This window comes from Accipiter gentilis, chromosome 1, assembly GCF_929443795.1.
Source record: "Accipiter gentilis chromosome 1, bAccGen1.1, whole genome shotgun sequence".
Lineage (NCBI taxonomy): Eukaryota > Metazoa > Chordata > Aves > Accipitriformes > Accipitridae > Astur > Astur gentilis.
The window spans coordinates 36,021,276-36,045,966 of NC_064880.1; the positions used below are offsets into that span (position 1 = coordinate 36,021,276).

General features: G+C 40.0%; 1 protein-coding gene across 1 annotated transcript in view; it reads right to left on the bottom strand.

The window, feature by feature from the left end:
• SLC4A10 (solute carrier family 4 member 10) overlaps positions 1-22,829 on the bottom strand; it is a 160,427-nt gene extending 137,598 nt beyond the window's left edge. Inside the window, exon 1 of the mRNA XM_049798918.1 lies at positions 22,720-22,829. Within this exon, the coding sequence (XP_049654875.1) occupies positions 22,720-22,767 (48 nt within the window). The 5' untranslated portion in view covers positions 22,768-22,829. The remainder of the gene's footprint in view (positions 1-22,719) is intronic.
• Between the last annotated feature and the right edge of the window lie 1,862 nt (positions 22,830-24,691).

Here is a 24,691-nt window from a genome sequence, read left to right on the forward strand (position 1 = left end):
ATAAATGCCCAGGAAACTTAGAAGCTTTAGCCCTGTCAAATGTCAGACACCTAGGTGATTTCAGGTGAGCTGTCACACCAGCACAACGCCGCCGCGGCTGCCAGCTTGGCGTACTCGGGCTAACAGGATACTCCCCTGAGTAGACATAGTTAGCAGAGGCACAGTGTCATGCTGCTGCATGCCTCCAGTTCTGGGTTTATTTTATCCACACACAGTCAAAAACACACGAATCACATTTGCAAATTTTGCCCTAGCACGTTTTTCCACGCCAAGACGGCAGCCACCCTTCAGGCAAGGCCTGAAGAGAACTACTGGAACCGGCTCAAACTCACAACAGGCTGCAAGGTTCACAAACATTATTATCCCTAATGCTCACTGCTTAAGTGTAAGCTTATTAACACCAACTTCTGAGTACTCGATTGCAAGGTCTTTCACCTCTCCCTAGTTATGACCTTTCTGAGAAAATTTAGTCTTAAGTAAACTTCCTTCAAGAACATACCACGCCACTGCCCAGCACTAACAAATACCTACTTAGGGAGGATAACATACTAAGTATGCAGGACAGACCATATTAACGTGAGTTACACTCAAATTCACAAGAACCACAACCGTTGTGTAAAGTTTCTTACCCTAAAAATTAACTGAGGTGTCTAATGGAACAGCTTTTTTTGGTTACGGTTTGTCCTCCAGAAGAATTCACAGAATTGGAACTGTAGAGCTTTTGTCAGGAGAAAGCTGCAACACTTCCTGTAACACATTTCTGTAACACATTAATAGCTTCAAATGCAATTAACTGCTCTACCAAGAGTTCATGTATCTCTATGGGCCAAATATTTCCCTCAGCACATGCACCCTTTCCAGTCCCTTCTCTCTGCACTTCACATAGTTACCTGCAAAGGATTTATTATAAGTGAGTCCAATTATGCATATAGTTATTATCAAACAAGGGTGTTGAATTAATGAAGCCCTGTGGATACACAAAAAGCAGAATGTGAACCAATTCCATGGGATGTACTTCCCTGGTGCATTTTCCACGATACATAAACTGAAATGCAATGAATGACTGTTTCACTGCTCAGCTGTGCAAAATAACTGCAAGAGATTTTTGTTTTAATTTTCAAAAATCACCTTAACAATAAGAACCCAGGAAATCCAACAAGGAGTCTCCCATCATCGTTACATAGCATACTTTCTGGAATAAGTTAAATAGATGAAAGAACAATGATGGTTCTGGTTTTGAGAGACAATGATGTAACATCATCCTCACAAGGAGCTCAGGTACTAAGATGATAAGCATTACAATACTTCTTAAAAAAATTAAAAATGTAGCAAATAATCTGTTAGGAAAAGCATGGTTCATTCCCACTTCCATTTCTGTTCATATTTTACCAATACCTGTGCCTTGACAGCTGATTTTAAGTGTCCTAAAGGCATTTTACAAATCTTAATAATTTAGGCTGTAGGCCAGGATTTAATTTCTTAAAATTCACCTTTTAAATTTGGCTTAAAGACCCTAAGCTGGTGAAGAGAGGTATATTCAAATGCTCCCCCAAAGTTTAATGAAAACCAGACAATTAAGTGGTCAACAAATATGTTCATTTAAAAAAGAAGAGATGATGAACAAAAGGCTTAAATGGTTTAAGGAAAGATGATAACAAAGTACTATTTAAACTGAGGGTTAAGGAGAATGATTTAGGATGGTTTAAGCAGGCATAATTCAAAACAACATTTGTAAGTTTTCCATTGTAAAATTAAACTTCCGCAAGAACTGTCAAACAACGAGATTATTAAAGGCTGTGGAACTCAACAAACTGAACAAAACTGAAAACCCAACTTTCCAGACATCCAGAAGTGCTAGACTGAACTAAGTACAAAGTAAAAGCTGACTCTTTCCTAATACAACTGCTAGAAACAATAAAGAAATCCTCTGCATTGTCAGAAAGTAAATATCCTCACTAATCTTATCCATTTCCCAGATAATGGCTCACAGCTAAATTAACTTTTAATTGTAAAGGGTAAGAACATTTCTGGCCTAAAGGAATCAGGTAAAGAGACTCAATCAAATAATAATCAAGTGAACATTTATTTGTGCATTCCTTAGCAGGAGATAACCACATAAGGGGAGAAAAATCTTCCTTGATAGGTGACACGACTTAGAAAACCAACCTAATCTTGTCAGCAAGACAAGAAAATGGAAATAAAAGAAAATTGCTGCAAGGATTTATATGAGGTTCTACAACTTCAGAAAGAAAATTAAATTTGGAAGTACTTTTGAATGGTAATAAATAAAATAAGGGGATAATGTAACACATTCAGGAGATTTTCAGATGTCATTAAAAATTAATAAGCATCAACATCACATATGCAACATTAAAAAACCCTCAATCTTCATATTTCATCATCTAAATTTTGTAACGAGGTGCTGGGGAATATGCCAAAATCTCTGTTACTAGTATATCAGAACAATTACTGCTGTGATTCTTCTACCAAAAAATTACTACTGTGATATTTATAACACGTAGACTAAATATAAGTAAGCCTCCAAGCCAAAGTAAATTATTCAGATGATAAATGTCTTTCAGTGCATTTTTTGTCATTTATTCTAACAACAGTTGCCCTATTTTCAGAAACTTTATATCATTCAGCCTTAACAAGTCTTTTCCAGAGGGACAAAGACTATTAAATCCATTTTCCAATCATACCTAGCTGGAGAAAATTCTGGCTCCTTAAGTGAACATAATCCTTTGATATGTGAAGATTTTTTTCTTTTAAAGCCTTGGTATTTATGCTAGGAAAATTACCATATTTTCCCTATGTAAATAATAATAAAGCCAATGTTTTATTCCTATTTTGAAACTACAGTCAATAAACTGGCGTCAAATTACGAACTGCAAAAAACCTGTATCAGTTAAAAAAAATAAACCTGGGAACATGATAAACATGTACACAGTATATACTAGTAACTTGGAAATGCTGTCCCTTCCTTCCATTTCAAAATTTCACTATAGTCAAAGTATTAAATTTTCTCCATCTAGATAGATTACTGTAATTTAATGCATGTAATGTAATGCAACTGATGATGCATGGGTGCAATCCCCTTTTTTTTGCCAGCCGTCTCTGATTATCCTCATTTATGCCATCCTGAGCATCCCCAGCCCATGATCAATTTCTTCAAAATATTTACAGTCAAATCTAACTGAAGACTGTGATCCTAATCAAATCAAGTATATGTAGATCAAAGACTGAATGGCAGCCTATGAACAGCGCAAAGACTTCAGCATGCTCTCTTAATGCCAATCACTAAGAATTTTAGGAAGGAGTAGAAAAATAATTGTGGCTGCAAATAATCTGGTGCTAGAATGAACTCCCACAGTAGGTCAGCCAAATCATGCACCATTACAAAATTCTGCAAACAGGTCTAGTTTAACTAAAGCCTCTCTACTCTAAAAATGATAGTTATAACACTGTACCTTCCTTATGTAATAAAAACCTATCAACAAGAAACATACCAAAATAAATTTTAAAAACACAACACAAAAAAAATCCAAAACAAAGGAAAAAAAGAAAAAAAACCACAACACAAAACAACCTTACAGGTTGATATGTACAGAAAGCACTCAATTAGGCTGTAATACTTCAGTGAAGGAAGATTCCATCAATTACTATAGTAACTGGATGAAGTTCCATGAATTAAAAAGAAACTAATTAGGAAAATTAACAAGAAAAGAATCTCAACTCTCGTGTAATCTATTATGCAACTTTTTCAATACATTATGCAACAACATCAAACCTCTGCAATGTGCCAGTAATCCCCATCCTGTGCATGGTACCATAAATGTCCACTAGCAGGTCCAGCCACGATTCACTGGGGTGGATCAGTTATTCACCTTGGAAGTGGGGGATACCTGTTCAAGTGCTCTCACAGCTCCTGGAGAGAAACTGCAGCTAGATCACCCATGCTTTAAGGGAATACTCTGAGGTAAAAAATAGAGTCCCTCTACTTTTTTTCCTGTTTGTTTTAGAAGTCACCAAAATAAGACATTTTGGAAACACCAGTACAAATTATAGCAGCAATTCAGATATTATATTTCAGCAATGTGACCTGAAATTTCCCTACACTCTGTAAAGAGTAAGAATTATGAAATACAGATGCTAATCACTTAGAATTTTATGTCTTGTCATAGTGATCCATTCTGGTTATAGTGATCCAGAAGATGTTTTCAAGCCACAAATGGACCATTGAGAGTGTACTCCTATTTTAGTCTATGCTCATCTTTGTTACCTCTGACTTACACGTTTTAATGTACAAAGAAGTAAATGACAGAACAGTAATTTTTTTTTTCCCCAAATGAAAACCAGTAGCAGAAAGTATCCCATTAGAGGGATCACAAAGAAAATACAGTTTGAGAACAGACTCATCATTGCTGAAGGGGATGAAAGCTAAAAGGTACCTAGAGAAACAAGCATCTTTAAGCATTTGACTAACCACATGTACAGGAAACTCTGCCACAGGCACCTTGCCTACATAGCTCTCTCTCCACATTCTGCCCTTTTCTGCCCTAGGCAAAGCAGATCAATTTAAAACAAAATTGATACAAACATTATTTAAATGAGCTTGTAGGTCATTTTAGTTAAACAGACTATTTTAACCTTGTTCTGCAGTTAGATTTTTAGATATTTTCAAAAAAAGAGATCTATTCTCATTCATGAGTATAACACTGCAAGTATACTGAAGTGGAAACCAAGATATATTAGGTCTGGTCAGTTTTTAAAAGCCAGGAGGATTCAATTTATGTTTATATAGTTCCTTAGGTGACTGTACATTTCTTAATACATTATTTGTTCAGTGTTAATTTTGCACTATTTTGTCAGAAAATTACAGCATTTAATTGCTAGTTGGTTTGATGTTGTTGCTTTTTTTAATCAGAGAAGTTGCCCAACAGTCTAGTTCAGTGAAAATACTATGCCAAACCTAGTTACACTTTTTTTTGAAATCTCAGTAGGAACTTCCATGTATTTTTGATGTCTAAATGTCTTTGAAAATTTGTGTGCATATCCTTTAAATTTCAAGAGTTAGATCTCATTTTCTCCAGTATATTCCATATATATATATATGTGTGGAAGAAAGGCTTTCTTGCTTTTTCAATTCCCAGCTGGGTTCTCAACTTTGAATGAATCCTGAATTGACCCATCAATCAGCTCTATCACACTTACACATCTGCAAGTAATACAGTCTTGGTTTAGCTGGCTGAAAGTGCAGACAGCTGAAGCAGCACAAAACCCAATGATTAGGATCCTGAGTTTCTAAGTTAATTTCAGACTGCTGCCATTGTAGCTCTCAGCTGTCAGGATTAGAAAACCAATATTGTAAAGAACCATATGCACAATCATGCCAAGTGATAAACTACTTCTGATGGTGGGGACAATGGACAAAGAGAGAACCAACGAAGAGGAGAAAAACAGAAAACAAAATGCAAAGGATGAAGATGCTAGCATATGAAAACAGGATGCTATTGCATGTTTGACTAAACAGTAAAACTACTATGGAAATACCCTGAGAGAGAGAGAAATCCCATTTTCAGCTTTTAATATTAATTTTTGGCAACTCCATTCATTTCAATCAAGTTACACTGCATTGCACCTTCCCGAATAAAATTTGGCCAAGTCTTACAAGCCAAATAAACCAAAAATATGTATGGAAAAAACTTCTGTATCTGGACATTTCACTATTATAGATCAGATTCAAACCTAGAGACTGTGACTGAAATATTGGTAAAAAAATTGGAGATTTTTTTAAGCCCAAACTTCTAAACCTGAGCATTAACCTTTAAAATAGAATTCAAGCTTTGTTTCTCAGCAAAACACAATAAAAATCTGAGAACTTAATTCTTTAATCCTGACACAGAGAATATTTTCTTAGATTTTCTTCTTATGAATGTTTCAAAACAGCATCTAGTCTCACCCAGTCCTGCAAGGAAAATGTTTCATAAACATCTCTTTTCTACAGATCTTTGCATTCAATTTTTATTCTAGCATCCCTGCACACTGTTTTAAATGTTATTTTTAAATATTTGCAGTGGTGTATATTAGAAGCCTGGTTTTGTGCCTCTCCTGATCCATCTGAAGATGTACGTGAAACAACGACCATGAATTTTGCATGCAGTGGTACTGTCAAAATGATCGGAAAAAAAATTGATTTTCCAACATATTGAGTGTTTACGCATCTGAAAAATAGATCTTACTAAGAGTGTGCATGACTATATTGCTTGATTCTAGAGACCAGGATTCTCTTAGGTGAAATTGCAGAGTAAATGGAGACCAAAATCTTATCTCAATTTTGGTATCCAAAGACTGAAGCACCAAAACTAGTGGGGACCTTTGAAAGCAACAAATTTTTTAACTCCCAGAAACGCTACAATGTTGTTTTCTGATTACAACAGCCACCTGTTGTCATCATCCCGGCAATAAGCTCTCTTTGCTTGCCAAAGTAAAGCACACAATGAAGATGCAAAGAAAGTGTGCAGAGCAGCAGCAAAGCGAAAAACTACATGCCATCTAGGGCCCCTCAGTTGAATAACACAGCTGGTACCCGAATGAATCAACCAAGCAAAATCCAATACAATAGTCTGTCATTACTACAATTGAAGTGAAAGCACCTGGCATCCCTCATCAGCTCCTTCAATGACTCTCCCTGGCTCAGTGGCAGCCTTGTGCCCTCCTTTGAAGTTCATAATTGAATCTGCAAAAGAATATACAACTATTTGCCCATTGTAAAAAGCAAGTACTCGGCATGTCCTGCCAAGCTGTAGCCTATAAATCGCTGGGCAACACACCCACAGTGATTGCTGAAACTGCTTGAAAGCAATCTGCATTAAAAAAAAAAAATGAGATCTGTAACAACAACCAGAGCTACGACGTTAACAAAACTCCTAAAATTCAGCAAAGGGAGGTGCTTTGGGAAGAAGGACAGCAGTTAGCAAGCCTGTGAAGGTGTCCACATATGCTTGCAAGAAAACAAGAATGTGTGGGCAGAGCAGAACAAGGTTCCTCTTCCTTTACTACTGAATTAAGCAAGAACATAGTCTGACAGACCTCTCCCAGCTCATTGTTGCCCACTGCTGAAACAGCAAACATTTGACAAGTGCTACATTTTCCTACGTTTGGGACCCCTCGGTCAGGAACATCCTTCTCCTGAAATATCCAATCCAACAAAAAGATTTAACTGATCAGAAAGAAAATGAACTCTCTGGCACAAGAAAGTAAAGACAGTGCATGGGCAACCTCAACTCACTTTGAACCACCTGCTATTTTAAAATGATCTCATCCACAGATGAACAAATCATTAGTAAGACCAAAGAGAGTTATTCTCTTTCCACAGAAACATCTCAGATGTAGACCATCACTGCCAAGCTAACAATGACAAACCCAATTTCATGGGCCCTAGGAAGGAAAGCAAAAACAGAACTGCAGAAATCTTTGAAATGCAGTATCTTGTCTCAGGCTGCCTCACTACTTGGTTCTTACAGGACAAGAAAAAAAGGGAACTAGCAAACGGTCTTTCCTCTGGTATTCAGTCCCAGTTTCTAGTAATCAGCAGTTTAAAGTTTTCCTAAGCTGGTGATTGCATCTGTTGAATTAGCATCATTGTGTTTAATTACCTAATTCCTTTCTAACCTATTTACCCTTATAGCCTCCACAATATCCCACATCACTAAGTTTTGCACTTGAAAGCTGTACTTCTGGAAAAATTGTTTCTCTCATTTTTAACTTAGTGATTGATCATTTCATTGAAATTCACTATTTCTGCTATAATGAAATAGTTAGGCTTTATTCTGTATTCACTTTTTCTTTATTTTTCACGGTATCACAGCCTGTCTCCTGAATTGCCTCATCGCGTTCCTCAGGTGTCAGTATTGGGACCAGCGCTGTTTAACATCTTTGTCGAACAGTGGGATGGAGTGCACCCTCAGCAAGTTTGCCGACAACACCAAGTTGTGTGGTGCAATCAACAAGCTGGAGGGAAGGGATGCCATCCAGAGGGACCTTGACAGGCTTGAGAGGTGGACCTGTGTGAACCTCATGAAGTTCAACAAGGCCAAGTGCAAGGTCGTGCACATGGGTCGAGACAATCCCAGTCACAAATACAGGCTGGGCAACGAGTGGATTAAGGGCAGCCCTGAGGAGGAGGACTTGGAGGTATTGCTTGATGAGAAGCTCAACATGACCTGGCAATGTGCACTTGCAGCCCAGAAAGCCAACCATATCCTGGGCTGCATCAAAAGAAGCGTAACCAGCAGGTTGAGCAAAGTGGTTCTCCCCCTCTACTCCGCTCTCATGAGACCCCACCTGGAGCACTGCATTCACCTCCGGGGCCCCCAACATAAGAAGGACATGGACCTGTTGGAGTGAGTCCCGATGAACAGAGGGCTGGAGCACCTCTCCTATGAAGGCAGGCTGAGAGTTGAGGTTGTTCAGCCTAGAAAAAAAAAGGCAAGGCTCTGGGGAGACCTTAATAGCATCCTTCCAGTACCTAAAGGGGGCCTACAAGAAAGCTGGAGAGGGACTTTTTACAAGGTCATGTAGTGATAGGACAAGGCATGATACCTTTAAACTGAAAGAGAACAGATTTAGATTAGATATAAGGAAGAAAGTCTTCACTGCAAGCGTGGTGAGGCACTGGAAGAGGTTGCCCAGAGAGGTTGTGGATGCCCCGTCCCTGGAAGTGTTCAAGGCCAGGTTGGATGGGGCTTTGAGCAACCTGGTCTAGTGGAAGGTGTCCCTGCCCACGGCAGGGGGGTTGGAATTGATGATCTTTAAGGTCCCTTCCAACCCAAAATACTTTGTGATTCTACAATTTCCAGAACAACTCCTAAACTATGTAGCTTCAATTTGAAGCTATTTCCTCACTGGTCAAGAAATGCTGAATGACACAACCTCAAAATATGATCCAGAGTTTACAGTCCTGAAATTAAAAGCTCAGGGAAAGCCCAGTCTGAGGTTGCCAGCACTGAGGGCTATCATCAATGACATTAGCTGAGACCATTCCAGAAGGTGACTGTCACTACCACATGAAAGCTGTGGATAGATTAGATAACATTTAGTATTCCTCATTTTCTCTTGAGGAAAGACAAAAGATATGCAGAAGGTACTCCGAAAGGTTTTTCTATATTGTGTCCGTATCAGCAGCTGCGTAACTCTCACCTGCCCTTAAAGATAGGTGTACACTTGTGTGAAGCACAGGCAACAGAAGTGCAGGAGGAAACGCCCGAGTAGAGCACAGCACTGAAAAGGAGCACAACCTGGACAACAATCATCCTAGACAGCACAAAGAAAACCATTCTAGGGAGAGATGGAATTTGTTACAGAAAAAGGATACTAAGAGCCAGCAGTAGCACCTAAAACTCAAGAGACTGGCTCAAAAGATGAGATTTAAAAAGAAGCACGCTAGGATGATTTTTGCCTTCTAGATTATCAAGACTGACATTTTCACATTTCCATCTCTACTATGAAAGCTAAAATCTTGCCTATTTTATTTTTACCTTTTAAATAAAAATCTAGAATATAGGTGTTTTCTTGGCATTGGTGTTACAAGATTGCAGGATTATAGCAAAAACACAAAAGTTAACAATAATGATTCGATACTGAATTTTCTTTTTAATTTCTTGCTCTTTTCATTAGACTCGCAATTCATATCCATGTCTTGCATCACTCATGTTCATAATATGTCTGTCATCTTAGCACTTCTAAACGATAGGAACTTTCCTATCACTTGTATTCCTATCCCCATCAATCAAGATACATAAAATGAAACACTTGAAATTGAGACTTTGTGAAGGAATCCCATTGCTGACTGTGGATTGAGTGGCTCTCCCATTCCAAATAAGAAAAGGAAAAAAAATTTTTATTTTTTTTTTTTTAATACTACAACCAATTTTAAAGGCACTTGTTGGAAGCTGCTTTAAGGCTTAGAATATTGTAATAACTCTCAGTGTGATTTTCGTGCCTTGAAAAAGTTTGATCATTAGGAAATGCTGAGCACCTGCCATCTCAAAACAAAGCCTGGGTTTAGATCATTCAAATGAAGTACTACTAGTACTATAACACAGTATTAATAACAAACCAAAGGAAAATTTATTTAGTCTTGTATTTCTTGGAAGATGAAAACATTCATTTGAATTGAATATTTGCCACCAGGCAGAAATTTTAAAAAAGATTCCCATTAGAATGAAAAATATTTTCATATTTGCATATATACAGACACAAAAAACACACCTTTCTTAACAGACAAGAAAAGCCTGCTGGAAATATACTAAATGTTAGCAGGAAAATAATCAGTTACATTGTAGACTAAACTAACTAAATCACTCATAATAATTACAAATCAGTATTATTTTCCTTTACAAAATCTATCAGTAGCAGAAATAAACCCACTCTTAGTAAAAAAATGAGTTTTTAAAACCTGTACTGTAACTGTAAAGCATTAACAGTACTGTATTACAGTTTGCACAGACCATTTTTCAACTGTTTTGTTTTTGCTCAAGACAATCTTGCCAGACTTATTTTAATGACATTTTTTACTTTTAAATGAATATTCATAATGGAAGTACTATGTAAACAGTTATTTCTGCAATCACTGTGAAATTAAAAATTTGACGTTCAAAGATCAAAGTATAGCAGGTAGCAGAAGAACAGTCTCTGGGTTACAGTATTTGAATTAGATTAATCATAATCCTCTAGAATTTTTAAATTTCATATCCATAAAACAGCACTTCCTGAATGCATAAAATTTGCTATTTGTTGTGTCAAGAAAATTAAAAGTTTTATTAGCCTGAAAAAAAAAAACAAATTTGGAAATAAAAGCACAAACTAAGACGTATTTTTAATTCTGTCCATTCACAATTTATAACTATTATTATTTACACTCTTACAACAAGCATTTTATGTGATTACAGTCATAAGGGTTATGCTGCAATAGCTCAGTCATTTCCATGAGCAAACAGGAGAATAACAAACTAGAGAAAAAGTAGATTCTATTATTTTTGCACTCCCAGAATCCTATTTGTTTGCGATCAAGCCAATAAACAAGTTTATTATTCATGTGTGTACTGTCCTAGCTCCTGAATTGGCTAGTCATGGACCAGGACCCCTTCATGACAGACCCTGCACACACCCAGAAGAAAAATAGGGTCCTCATCCCAAAAGGTTCACACAATTTTTTGCCTAAACAAATAAACAAAAAATACAACTACCTCAACTCAGTGGCTCATTTACAGCATCTTATCCATGCTGTACTGAACTACTTTGTTTATTCTTACATGATACCAAGCACAAAGCTGATTACCCTAATGTTATCAAGGGTAAACCTACCTTGCATTTATGTAAGGTCAGTGCATGCAACTAAAGAATCAGAAGAAAAGGCTCTGATGCTACCTACCTCACAGCAGGTGTTTTTTTGTACAGCCATCCTTTGTATGCAAGTCAAGGGAGAACAGATAGACACAAACAAACATGAAATAATGCATAACTTCTGAAGAGTGCCACAGTTATAATTTTAATAGCCTAAAAGTCACCGAGAATTGGTTTTGTAAAGATTACCTTTTTCTAATGTTGTCATTGAAACACTACTCAAAATTTTTGTATGACAAGTTGCTCTAAATACCAGACCACTTCTGGAATCACAATTTCCAGACTTTAAGATGAAAAAATGGTTTCAGAACAAGAACACTACTTTTCCACCAGATGTTCTCAGGTCCTACACTGGATGCTTCATCAAAACCTACATTCTTTTTGTTGAACTACCCAAGACATTTAAGTGGTATGAATGTGCACACACCTGGATTGTACAGGTCTCGAGTCATTCACACAAAAATAAACAAAAGTCAAACAAAAAAAAACATTTAGTCAAGTTTTACGCATTTACATGTTTTGGTAATAACTTTCACTACATGTCTTCACTCTTAATATTTCCATATCTATTTCTTTCAAAGATTCTTTTAAGAAGTTCAATCTGTTCTGCCTAGCTTAACTTTTTTTATAGACATACATATATTAACAAGTTTCATACTGATGGAGAAATTTGGGGGAAGAAGGCAGGGTAAGATAGCTTTGGGATTTAGGGGGTTTTGCCTGTAATGTCTTGGGATTTGCAAGCTATAATCCTGTTACCATGTACATCTCATTGTACCTGCTAATGGGAACATGGTTCCTGCAGCAGATGCTAGTCCAAGGCAAATCCCTCATCATGGGTACAGTGGAGATATCCAGTTCTCAAAACCAACCTTTTTTCCTCCACAAATCTGCTTCTGCTGGCTGCATGTCTTGTTAATACATGCGTAGTCTTTAATGACTTAATATTTTGCAAGGCAACAAAGTTTTTGCTGCTTGTTTTTTGCCCAAATTTGGCCAATGTAGAAGCACTGGACATAGACGTGGAAAAAAATCATGGTTCACAAATATTTGGTGGAGAGTTACTAGGCTTTTGCTCATTTATTTCTTAAGCTTCTCTTCAATGCATCTTCTCCACTCCAGAAGTAACTGCAGTTTTCTCTTGCTCTGGGCAATACTGGCTTGCATTTAGAAACATCTCACCTACTCTTAGTTATGGCTAGGCAAATAGAAGAAAATTTTCATGTATTTGCTGGCCAAAGTAAATCAATTCAGATACAGCAGGCGCAGACTCAAACTTCTAGGCAAGATGAAGTGAAACGAACACAGTCAAACTACACGAACTATAGATCACTGAAAAACATTTCATCTTCTCTAAAACCGAATGTGGCTTTTTCTTTAAAAGTTACTTTGAAAGTCTAACCTTTTCTTCCAATGTCATTTTAGAGGAAAGTCCTGTGAGTTACATGAGGTTTCAGTGGGTACTCCATAGAAGGGGTTTTCTCAGTCCATTTCCCTACAAGATGAAGACTGGAAGGGTTTATTCCAAAAGCAAGAGGCAAATTTGATTTTAATGAAGAAGAAAGCCAGCTAGATGGCTACAGAAAAACTCCTTTCCATGAAACTGGTGAGGATAAGCATGAAGACTTCTGCACTGCTTAATACTATTTTTGAGAGCATGTTCACCTATTCTGGATTCATCCAGATGCTTCTCTCAAAAAAATATGGAATTCACCTATTATTAGAATTTTCACATGGGAAGATTCTCGGAAGAGTATGAAACACAGCTTTGCGAGTGCTTTTACAGCTCATTGCCACATTTAATTTCAGAAACTATTATAATGTTGCAATAAAAACAAGTGGACAGTTAAGTATTTCACTATAACACACTCATTAAGAGGAAAAACAGAATAAAGTAGAAGCTTTATAAAAGATAATTATATAGTCAGTCAAGTGTTATGTTTGAGCATTTCTACCTTCTCTTCAAATAAAGGGAAAGGATGACAGTAATCAAAGGAGATAGATAATACGGGTTACAACCTAAATTATGACATTTTCTGCAAAAATGTAAAGTCTCAGAATACATCAGACTTGCAGAGACTGCATGAACATTTGTACTGGTGATCGGCATTGATTGGGCATGCAGTGATAGGACAAGGGGTAATGGTTTTAAACTGAAAGAGCATAGATTTAGATTAGATGTAAGGAAGAAGTTCTTCACTGTGAGGGTGGTGAGACACTGGAAGAGGTTGCCCGGAGAGGTTGTGGATGCCCCATCCCTGGAAGTGTTCAAGGCCAGGTTGGATGGGCCTTTGAGCAACCTGGTCTAGTGGAAGGTGTCCCTCAGGGGTTTGGAACTAGATGATCTTTAAGGTCCCTTCCAACCCAAACTGTCCTACGATTCTGTGATACTTTCAGAACCTATATGAGTCCCAAACAAGGTAGCAGTAACCTCAAAAGAACTGGGAACTGTGGGTTGTTTCCAAGATCATCATTAAGATGGCTGGCAACAACTGCTGCATAGATTTGTGGGTAAGGGAGTAGAAGGGAACACTACTTTTATTCTATAAATTCATTTCAAACACCAATAGATATAATATCTCTTCTGTTAGCACAATAATGTACTGTTCTGGGACACTCTGGTTCTATTTTGGTACTTGCCTAAATAGGTCACAAAAATGATTAAAAGAAATTCTTAAAGCATGCTGATTTTTCTGAAAAAGGATACAGGTTATCCACATTTTCATGAACGCAAAGGTAGAAGAATGCTCACTCTTCCACAGGCAACATGAAATTACAATTTTTTTACATATTTCATACTACAGAGCATACCAGAAGAATATATCAGCTTCCTTATGAATTTTCAGATCATAAACTTGCAATCTTTTCAATTTTGCATCAATATACTCAAGATGCTGGTGGTGCAACCTCATAATTCTGCATTCTTAGGAGATGATACCAAACTTTATTGATTTCCACTCCAGCAGAACAGGTGAAAATTTTTTTTGTTATTAAGGACAATAGTGGTTCAACCACTTCTGCATGGCTATTCAGCAGTCCTTCGGAACAGTGTATCTATAAGCTCAACCTTGAATCCCAAGCTAAAGAACAAATCTCCACAGCAAATGACCTTACCGTTATCATCACTTAGCTGCAGTTCAAATGAAAAATACCAACTTCCTACATTTAACAGAGCATATAATTTATAAATTCAGCTAAAAGCTCAAGATTCACTTTTGTTTTACAGCTGTTGTAATAGGCTTTGTCTTATGAGATAAGCAGATGAAATAATTAAACAAGAACGAGAATGACATCTTCAACTCTATGAGGTGGGCCTTGAAAAAGATGCACATTTCTAGAGCTGCAGTTAGACTTTATTGATTGTTGCATGGGAATTTTTGCAACTTCCTCAAGCTGACTTTAGACATCATTATGCTGCTTAATTACAAAAAGAAAGCTTTCGTACTTTCCTGTATCTTTTCAGTATGTATGTCCAAAAAAAAAAAAAAAGTCAACACCTCAATTTGTGAAGAAACAGATCGATATTTTTCTTAGTTGAATTTTAACAATATGATTGATAGGGTTCCTGTTTGGCTATTGGGAAACTGTCAAAGATACAGATAGATATATTGATGGATAGATGGGTGTTGAAAGCAAAATCCTCTTTCTAGAAATACACTCTAGCACAAATTTATTGATTGCATCTTTGGTCCAACCAGAACTAGGAAAGACTGCAGGATCTTATCCTGGAATTACTTTTTTTTTTTTTTTGTGCTTCATTTTACAACAGAAATATAACTTTACTGAATGAAATAGTTCCATCTTAGTATTCAGAAATTTGATGTTTCAGTCCACTAACAAAACACAAAATTGAAAATTTTACTGAATTGTAATTACAAATACTGAGCACATCAATATAATGCAGCCCTTTTTTATTTCTGATTTGCATTCTACAATCACAAATAAAATTATTCAAATTTACCAGTAGCATTTTCCCGTACCCCAAAATTAAAATGCTTGAGAAGAAAAAACAAACCTGCAATCCTGAAGTTATTTTTTATTCCCCTGTGTATTCTATTCTTTGATTCTATAAAGAAAAACTATGAAAACTACTAGTCAGTACCAATAAAAAATCTAAAGCACTTATGATCTGATACACAATCTCCCAGATTGTACCTTTATTTCCTGTTGATGTTTACAACACTATAAACATCCTTAACACCACACAATCACCACAGAGTTTTCCCTGGGAAAGATCTGACATGAAATCACATTCTTGCTGATGGCTGCTTACTTCTAAAATAAAACCCTTGTACACATTCATATCTTGAAAAGGAAGTTTACATGTACATACAATCTTCCTCTCCAGAAATGACATGGTATTTCGCTATTGAATTTAATGACATATTTGCCAGACTAATTACAGTTTAAGTATCTATTTGCTATTTTTGCCAGAATCTAATAGCAGGGTTTGGGTTTTTTTCCATCCTTACATAGTTTCAGTGACTATGAATGCTTCTACAGAGAATTTAGCGCAATTGTTAGTGACTGATATCTGGAACAATTCCTCAGAACAGTGGCTTTGGACCAGTTTTTCTTGATTTATAGCATTTTGAGTACTTTTAATATAGGTTTCCAGAAAAAGGTGCAAAACCATCTAAATCTCTCTCCAAAAAGCAACACAAACATGCAATACTTTCTGGAATTTGAGTGTGATAGCTACAAATTGATTTGCTCCCAGTGAAACTTGTCCTGGAACTTCTTGCAGCCCCACTGTTGCAGACAGACTCCTATGCTCTTTAAAAACTCAACAGGACTCAAAGAAGGCTTAAAAATCTACATTTAAGATTAGCATTTTGCAGAGACAAATTCATAAATAATGTTACATTTTATATTTTTGTATGGTTTTAAAACCTGCCTGCAGTCACAAAACTGGATGAATGGTAGGCATTTTTCTTTTTAATGTACTCTTTGAATGTGTTTATAGCAAACGTAAATACTTATAGTACATTCAAGATTCAAGTGGACTTAACTGAAGGTATCAACATTTATAATCCAGGTAAACTGCTCCTTTCTCCTCAGTTTGCACATAATATATCATCCATCTATAAAACAGTCTTTACGAAAAGACAAGAGTGAGCCCTTGTCACAGAATGATAGGATTGGAAGAGATCTCCTGAGGTCTAGTCCATCACTCAGCCCTAAAGCAGCAATAACTGTATATGCATCTTTCCTGTCAGATATTTGTCTTACTTGTTTTTACAGATGGATAACGGAGATTCGAAAAACAGACTAGACAATTTGTTCCACTGCTTCATTATCCTTAGCACTAGATAGCTTTCCTTAACATCCTTTTAATACTGTCCCATAACCTGTTCTTCTTTTCCTATTTAGTAGGGATATAAGAAAGAAACCAGTCTTTTTTGCAGCAGCAACCTTTTACATACTGAATGTGCGTGTCTCCATGGTCAGGCTAAGGAATCCTAGCTTTTTCAAATCTTCTTTCATATTTTTTGGGCCCCTGCTGATTTTTGGTTTTGTTCTTGAATTGCTCTATAATTGCTATTCTTTTCTCAAAACAAAGCACGTAGTACTGTACTAATCAGCTAATACCTTACAAATGCCAAATATTACCTCACATACCTTGAAGTCTTCATCTCTCCTAAATATCCTACTGTGCCTGTTTCTTTGCAGCAAGATCCTGCTCTGTTTGATTAAAACTGAGACCCTGCAAATCTTGACATATCTTTCACATCTCCACTGAATTCCAAAATCTACTTATAATCAACTTCACAATGTCTCATAAATAGCTAATTAAACAAAGTGAAAAGGCTCCAGTAGGTGGGCAGGGAAAACAGTGAAGATATGGAAGAATCAGGATTCAAGATCCTGTTTTGCCCCAGCTGCACAAAGGCATGAGCTGGCTTTCCTGCTTCTGTTCCTCCATTTCTTTCCCTGTGCCATAACCAAATCAATTCTTCCCCATGCAACTTAATCAGCTCCCTCTTTCCTTTTCATACCAGTCAGCCATAACATCTTCAATTCTCCAAGTTTGCACAAATCTCTCCACACTCTCAATTTTACCCTCATTTCACCCTGCAGCTTCCCCCCCCCCCACCCCCCCAAGACATTTCTTTCCTTCTATTTTTAGCAATTGCCTTTATCATCTATTCCAACTTTCACCTTGCCTATCCTAACCAACAACCTTGTAGAAGCGGGGTGGATTTTAATCATCTTTAAATATGCTAAGCTTATTTTTTCATTTCATGAGAATAACTTTTAAACTTCACCAACACTGAAAATTGTGCTGAACGCATTAAGTCCTCCATTAAGTTGGACAACATAAAAATGGCATTATTATTACAAAGGGAGTCACAGTGGCATGAGTCTTCAAAAGGTTGGGTTTTTTACAATGCAGACCTGAACATACATGTTACAGCGTATTACAGAAGTGAAAGTAACGTGCTATGCATATGGCTTTCTCTTCTCATATCAGATACACAGCTAATTATTCAAGACGACTTACAGTGGATTAAGTTTTCCCTCACCTGCTTAAATACTCTCATCTACTGAGGCTGTAAACATTACTTATTTAAGAGGCATTAAAGGATATCAGTGGAAGTATTTTGATTTAGAATTGATTCTATATTTTTTTCCCCAAAGAAAAAAGTAAAAAGGGAAGATGCAATTATTAGCAGAAGAAATTGAAAGCATATATTTAACAAGTAGAAATTGTGGGAAGAACTCAAACCATAGATGCATTGAAGTGGGAAGATTTCCACACAGTATTCATAGTTTTTCTTATTTTTGCACAAATATGTATCAGGCTGCCAATTACTCTTAAACTGTGACACCACAGTATACCATATGATCCAGAGCAATCTTTTTTAATCATGAAATTGGCAAATATGGGGCAGGGGGGAAGTTAAATAAATACGTGTCCCTGATTCTTATTTAATTGCATTCTAGCATTTTCCTGGAAAAATTTTTTTTTTTTTTCTTTTCACTTAGAACTTGGAATCAGGCAATAGAAAAGAAAATACCCAAAGCAGCAATTCAATCCTAAATTTATACTTGTAATTAGGTTTTGGGGTTTTATTTTCGATGGGGCCATTATCTCAGTACTCTTGTCTTGAAAATGTAATACTGCCTCTGTATTTTTCCAAAAGAATCACAACATTCCTGTAGTCTCTATAAACTTGCCTTAACTGTTGCTATAATGCTAAATTTTGGTGAAGTGAACTGGGAATTAGCTCCGTTATACAAACTGTGGGGTCAGGCTCTGCCATCCATTCTCATAATGAGCAATACATTTCATCTGCAAGTCTCGTCGGAGGTCCCACTCAGCATCAACAAAAGCAAAAGAATTTGGCCTGTTAGTGTGAGCAGCTTCCCACACTCACCTGCTACATTAAAAATAGTTACTACCCAAGATCTCGCTATACCATTCTCCCACATACAGAAGCCTAAGCAGTAATAACTGCATGCCATTTGCAGCAGCAACAACAGTGCTTGATACAAACAGTATCTTACCTAGTGCATACACATCATGTCAAACCATAGTGCATGCATATGCGTTATATATATCTGTGGACATATATCAGCAATGCCATGCTTTAAGGTCTTGTATCTACCAGATTTTAAAAATAAATAGACAAATAAATAAAACAAAGCAGCTTTTGAATTTTAAGGCTGAATGAAGAAGGCGAGAGAATATGAACTTTGAAAGGAAGAGTCCATTTGGCTTTACATATATGGGTTTTACTGTTACCTTCAGAAAACACAGGAAAGCAACACGCCAAGCATAAACATAGTTACCAAAAATATATGCACTCTGTCTATACATGCTCTTTATATCCAAAACATCAAACCTCTGTCAGATGACAACCCTGTTTTGAAAGCCAATTTTGACTTGCATACAAGAGAGATCCAGAACGGGCAGAAACAAATACACTACAAATAACTTTTGCTATGAATACACTTAAGTGTATTAAGTGCCTTAAGTGACAATTTGCAAAATAATTTACATGCAATGAGATTATACATGTATACAGACAAACTAACAATATCTGGTCCTTTGATTAGAAATCAATACAAGATCTTTGTAGAGAAGATCTGCAGATTGTTTCTCCCATTCTGTAAACAAATGATGACTCCTCAGCAATCTTTCAATTACTCACAGCTATTTTAAAGCACTCTGAATAATCATACTGAAAAAAAGATACTCGATGACTGATAAATAAAACATTAGATGATACAGAAAGCATACAAGTCTGTATTTTGTTACCATGTTAGTATATGCATTGAACAATAAAAACAAGACTATATTTATGTTTTCAACAGCAGTTTGAACAAACTGTTTCCAGGTGAACAATTCCCTTTTTCATTTATTTCTACAATATTGCACTTATAGACAATTTGCAATAGATTTCTAATAATTTTCACAGAAATTTGCCCACACTGCAAAAAAATTGAGATGCAGTAGCCTAACCACTAACAAAGGTGCTGTTGTTGTGCAAGAACTGTTTCTAAAAGGAGTTCGTGAAAAGAGACTGATAAGGAAATAATTTAACTCCTCAGAACCACAGACAACAACGTATTTTATCATTTTTCAAATTGCTAGGGATTGGGCGTTTTAATTAGAAGCTTGTGTAATAAATCAACAACAATATATGACTAACTACAATAAAAATAGGTTCCACTTTGTAGACTATTGGATTTTGGTGGGAAATTACATTGAGGCTTCAAAATCTTTGAGCACCTTTAGAAGATAAAATTAATCAAGAACTATATTCATTATCTTTAAAACATATCATGTGTTACAGTTTCACAAAACAAACAAACAAACAAAAAAAATTAACTCTGTTGCATACACCAAACCCATTAGACTAAGCTCTTGAAGAAACAAGCTCAGCTGGGAGCCTTTTCCTTCGTACCCAGAGTCCACCTAACTGGGATGATGCTTGGGAACAGAACTATATCTGTTTTACAGCCTGCATTCCTGTTCCATTTGTTTCCAGTCAAGATGAGGACTGATCCCTAAAACAGAGGTACTCTAAAGGTACTGCTACATCACAGTGTTACCTCCCAGGCTAACAGTGCTGAAGCTAGCACCGATTCCTGCTCCTTAAGCTCTGCCATGACTCCAGGTACAAGACTCCCACCATGCAAAAGCCATTTCTCTGCAGGGCTCTGGACATTAGACAGGCTGAGACTGCCAGAACACATACAAACACTTTACTGCTTGACGCACAGAGAAAACGCCACGAGGACAGAGAAATCTCGAAGACTGAAGAAGCTGCACCTTTACCATCCCTGTGGCAGGAAAGCAACGTTGCCTTGTTGACCTGCAGAGGCCCTCTCAGAAACAGCAAGAGAGGACTGAGGAAGAGGATGCACCACAATATATACCACATGGAGTATAGCGGTCTCCCTTCCCTACCTGAAACAAACACAACAGCTGCTGAACTAGTTAGCTGTAGTTAACAGGGGTGGAAACCAGGCCACAAACTCAACGAGCAACAGCACTGATGGGGACCTGCAGCTCAGCAGACAGGTACTGCACCAGGGCAGGGCTCTGCCAGTCAGGGCTGCAAAGGGAACCGGAGACAATTCTCCCCTTACCAGCACACAAGAAATACTATCTTCTTTGGTCCTCTCAACCACAGCAACGGCCTTTTTTTTCTGCGCACAGCCCTGGAGGAACAAAACTTAAAGCCAGACAGCACAAGGCAACCCTGTACGTCGCACCTCCTGAAAGCTGACTCCTCTGACTCCCTGCACAGTGGCCGTCGCACAACCAGAGACAACACATATTGACAAAGCGAGACCAGCACGTAGACTAGCAAGGTGTGAGTGAGAGCGAGACTGCTACCGCCTACAGACTACCGCACTGGTGTGAAACACGGAGGACTAAGCCCTCCACAGAATCAGTGCCCGTGAACTGCAGATGGAAACGGGGTTTACACTGAGTTGTCTCTCTAAGGAAAGGAACTGGGCAGCCAGTCTGTCAGGGAAAAAGACAGGAGCTTCTTCTACTCCAGTGTCAGAAACTGCAAGAGCAGCAAGTAACAAGAATTAGGAATCATAAAGGGTATCCAGAGAGCAACAGGAAAAACTGTCCCTGCCACAAGCAGAAAGGAAAGGCCAAAGGTAAACTCACACGCTGTAGCAACCTGCCACCTGACTGCAAAATGGACCACATCGACAGATGACGGGAACAGACCCTAGGAAAAACGGGCTTGCCACAAGTGCATCTCATCAACCTGCAGCAGCTGAGACTTGTCTCTTTCAAGCTTTGTCAATGTTGTGCAGCTCATCCTGCTAACACAGAGCCATTTCAGGAGCCAGCAAAGCCTCTGCAGACCTCTGCGGTGCATTCACAGGGATGTGTACGCACAGTCAGACGCTCCATATATGCACGAGAGACTTCTCCCTGCCCCAGACAGGCTGATTTCCAGTGCGAGACAGGAACCACCATTCACAAACAGAATCTCTGTGTGAGATTCAAGATCGACGCCCACGCTTACACCTTGTGCGAGTCTGCAAACCCTGCGTTTGGGGGAGGCCAGGCAGGAAAGAGGGTCCCCACCGACCCAACGGCGTAAAAAGTCCCCCACCAACTGAGCCCCTTCCTACTTGCCCAGGAAACGCTGCCCAGCCGTAGCTGTGCAACCGCACTGTGCTCAGAGGCAAAGGTACTCCGCGTACCCCCCCCCCCCCCCCCCCCGGCGACAGTAACGCCACAGATTACCCTCGCAGACGAGCACAAGAAACTGCGACACCACGGCACGAAGCGGAGACCGGGATCCGGAGGGAGACAGACCCTGCCGTGCAGCTGGCAGACCTCAGCAGATTTCTCTGCGGTCTGGAAGCGAGGGAGGGCCAGGGACCTGCAGAGGCAGCCCCGGCCCCGGAGCGGGATCCCCACGGAGCAGCCCACAGGTGCTCGCTCCGCAGCACTGCCCCACCGCCGGCGAGCGGGGGGGACAAGGGGCAGCCGGCGAAAGGAGAAGTCGAAGGCAGGGGGACGCGGGGAGAGGGGGTACCGAGGGGATGCCTGAAGCGGGGGGAGCCGGACGGCAGGGCGCTCGGCCCGGCGGGACACACGCAAACAAGCACACGCCGCTCCATCCCCGAGCGCCCAGACACCGCCGCCGCCGCCGCATCGCCCGGCGCCGGAGCGAGCCAACCTGTTTCCCCGCGCACCCAGAAACCGGCTCCGACCCCCAGCACAGGCGGGCAGGAAGACGCACGCCCCCCCTCCCCGGCTGCCTCCCCGCGGGGCGCGTCGCACCCCCTGCCGCGGCCGGGGCCGCGCTGCGGCAGCCGTACCGTGGGCAGCAGCGGCTCCATCTGCGCCCCTTGGTCCTGGGTCTCCATGCGGCGGCGGGGCCGCGGCGGCGCCCTCCCCGCCGCCCGCCCGGGCGCGCTCCGCGGGAGCCGCTGGGCTGCGCTGGGCTCCGCGCGCGCGCCCGCCGCCGCCGCCGCCGCCGCGCTCCCTCCGCGGACCGGGTGGCGCGGAGGCAGGAAGCGCGCGCCAGTCACATGGCTCCGCGCACCGCCGGCCCCAGCGCGGGGGGAGGCAGGAGCCGGATCCACCTGCGGGATGCGGCCGGATCCTGCCGCCGCCCCCGGCGGGGCGGCGAAGGCGGGAGGACCTCGCCCCTGCACGGCTGCGCCGGCGAACCGGAGCCGCGAGCTCCTCCGCACGGCACCGCTCCCCGCGGCCGCAGGGGGAGCGGGCTGCGTGTCCGAAGAGGAAGGCGCGGGGAGCGGGGGGAGCGGGGGGAGCGGGGGCAGCGGACCCCGCAGCCCACCCACCCCCCCACCCCGGGGACCGAGACGCCGCTCGGGAGTTTCCCACTTTGCGCCGGGCTTCGGCCACGGTCCCCCCGAGGCTGTTGCTTCGGGGCAGTCTGGGGCCAAGATTCATTTCGATTTAATTCAGCGCCACACGGGCGCTGGAACGCTGACCCTCTGCTCCGTCCTGCCAGGCTTCGACCCTCAAACACAGGCGGCACCTTCAAAACAGAGATCTGTCCCACCCTCCACTAAAATAACCCCACTCCCCCCTTCTACCCGCAAGTTACAAACACCTATCCTTCCGGATACAGGTAATTTAATAGCAGTCTTACCCCCTGCCTCGCCCGATTTTATCATTCAAGCAAGCCTGCGGGAGCATTTAGCTTCTCCTAGTGCGTCTGGCTCTACAACGCAATGGGTACGTGCAGCCATACCGAAACCCCAACAAGCTACGCAAACAATCGTCGAAGCCTAAATTTGGCTATCCCGGTGAGCAGAAGGACACTTGGGCCCCCACGGCACTTGTACTATTAAGGACACAAGCACGATGCTGCCTACCAGGACAGCTGAGCTAGAGAACTTCCCATATTCACTTCCCAGCACATCTCCCCCCCAAAAACGCACCCATGCAAATCTGTGTGCGTATGAATCAAAATGAAGAGAGATCTGACTAGGAAAATTAAGCTAACAAGTAAACTTCTGTCTCCCTCTTAACGCTGATTTCCTTGCCAAAGCAGCAGGCCATCCCCTACGTTTTGGATATCCTTTGCAGTCTAAAAGCAGATTAATAAATAGTTTCGCTAGATCCGATTTAATTCCATCTGCCATGAGGCATGTTCTTCAAGTCTCCTAAAGATCTTCCAGGTTGATTTATTTGTACATCAACGAAGCAAGACAGAGCTGGGGAGGTAGTATAAAGAAAAGGGGTGTCAAAGCTCGTTCTTACAAAGAAGGGGGCTATTTTTGTGAGACACAATTGACAATTTAGTCTTTGTACAAAGTGATACATACATGTAACACGGTACAGAAAGACGGACAACACTGTGGTCCAGATTCTGGGACAGAAGCCAGATGCATATTTTCATAACATGATTACTGATCTACAGTAATTAACATAGGAGGTCATTCAGGTCACTAGAGGTAAAGCTGTGTCAGCATTTGTGCAGTAAAACCCTGGTTGTAGGAGCTTATAATTAAGCTATAAAAGTCATGATGAAGCTGGGAAAGGAATGTGTTTAAAAGTGATTTTACTTCTTTAAAGAAAAAAGCTTTAAAGTGAATATACCACTTGTGAAAATGGGAAGCCCAAAAACCTTCTGTCTACAGGCAGCTATTTCAATAAACATTAGTATAAGCATCCTTAGTCTTCTCTACCTAAATAGCTCAAGCTTGTCCAAGAGCATTTTTTAAATAAGGTACTGGAATACATCAAGCTCAATAGCATCTACGCACCTTTCACTCCCCAAAAGATTCCCCCAAAACACGCTCGTTCACACATACA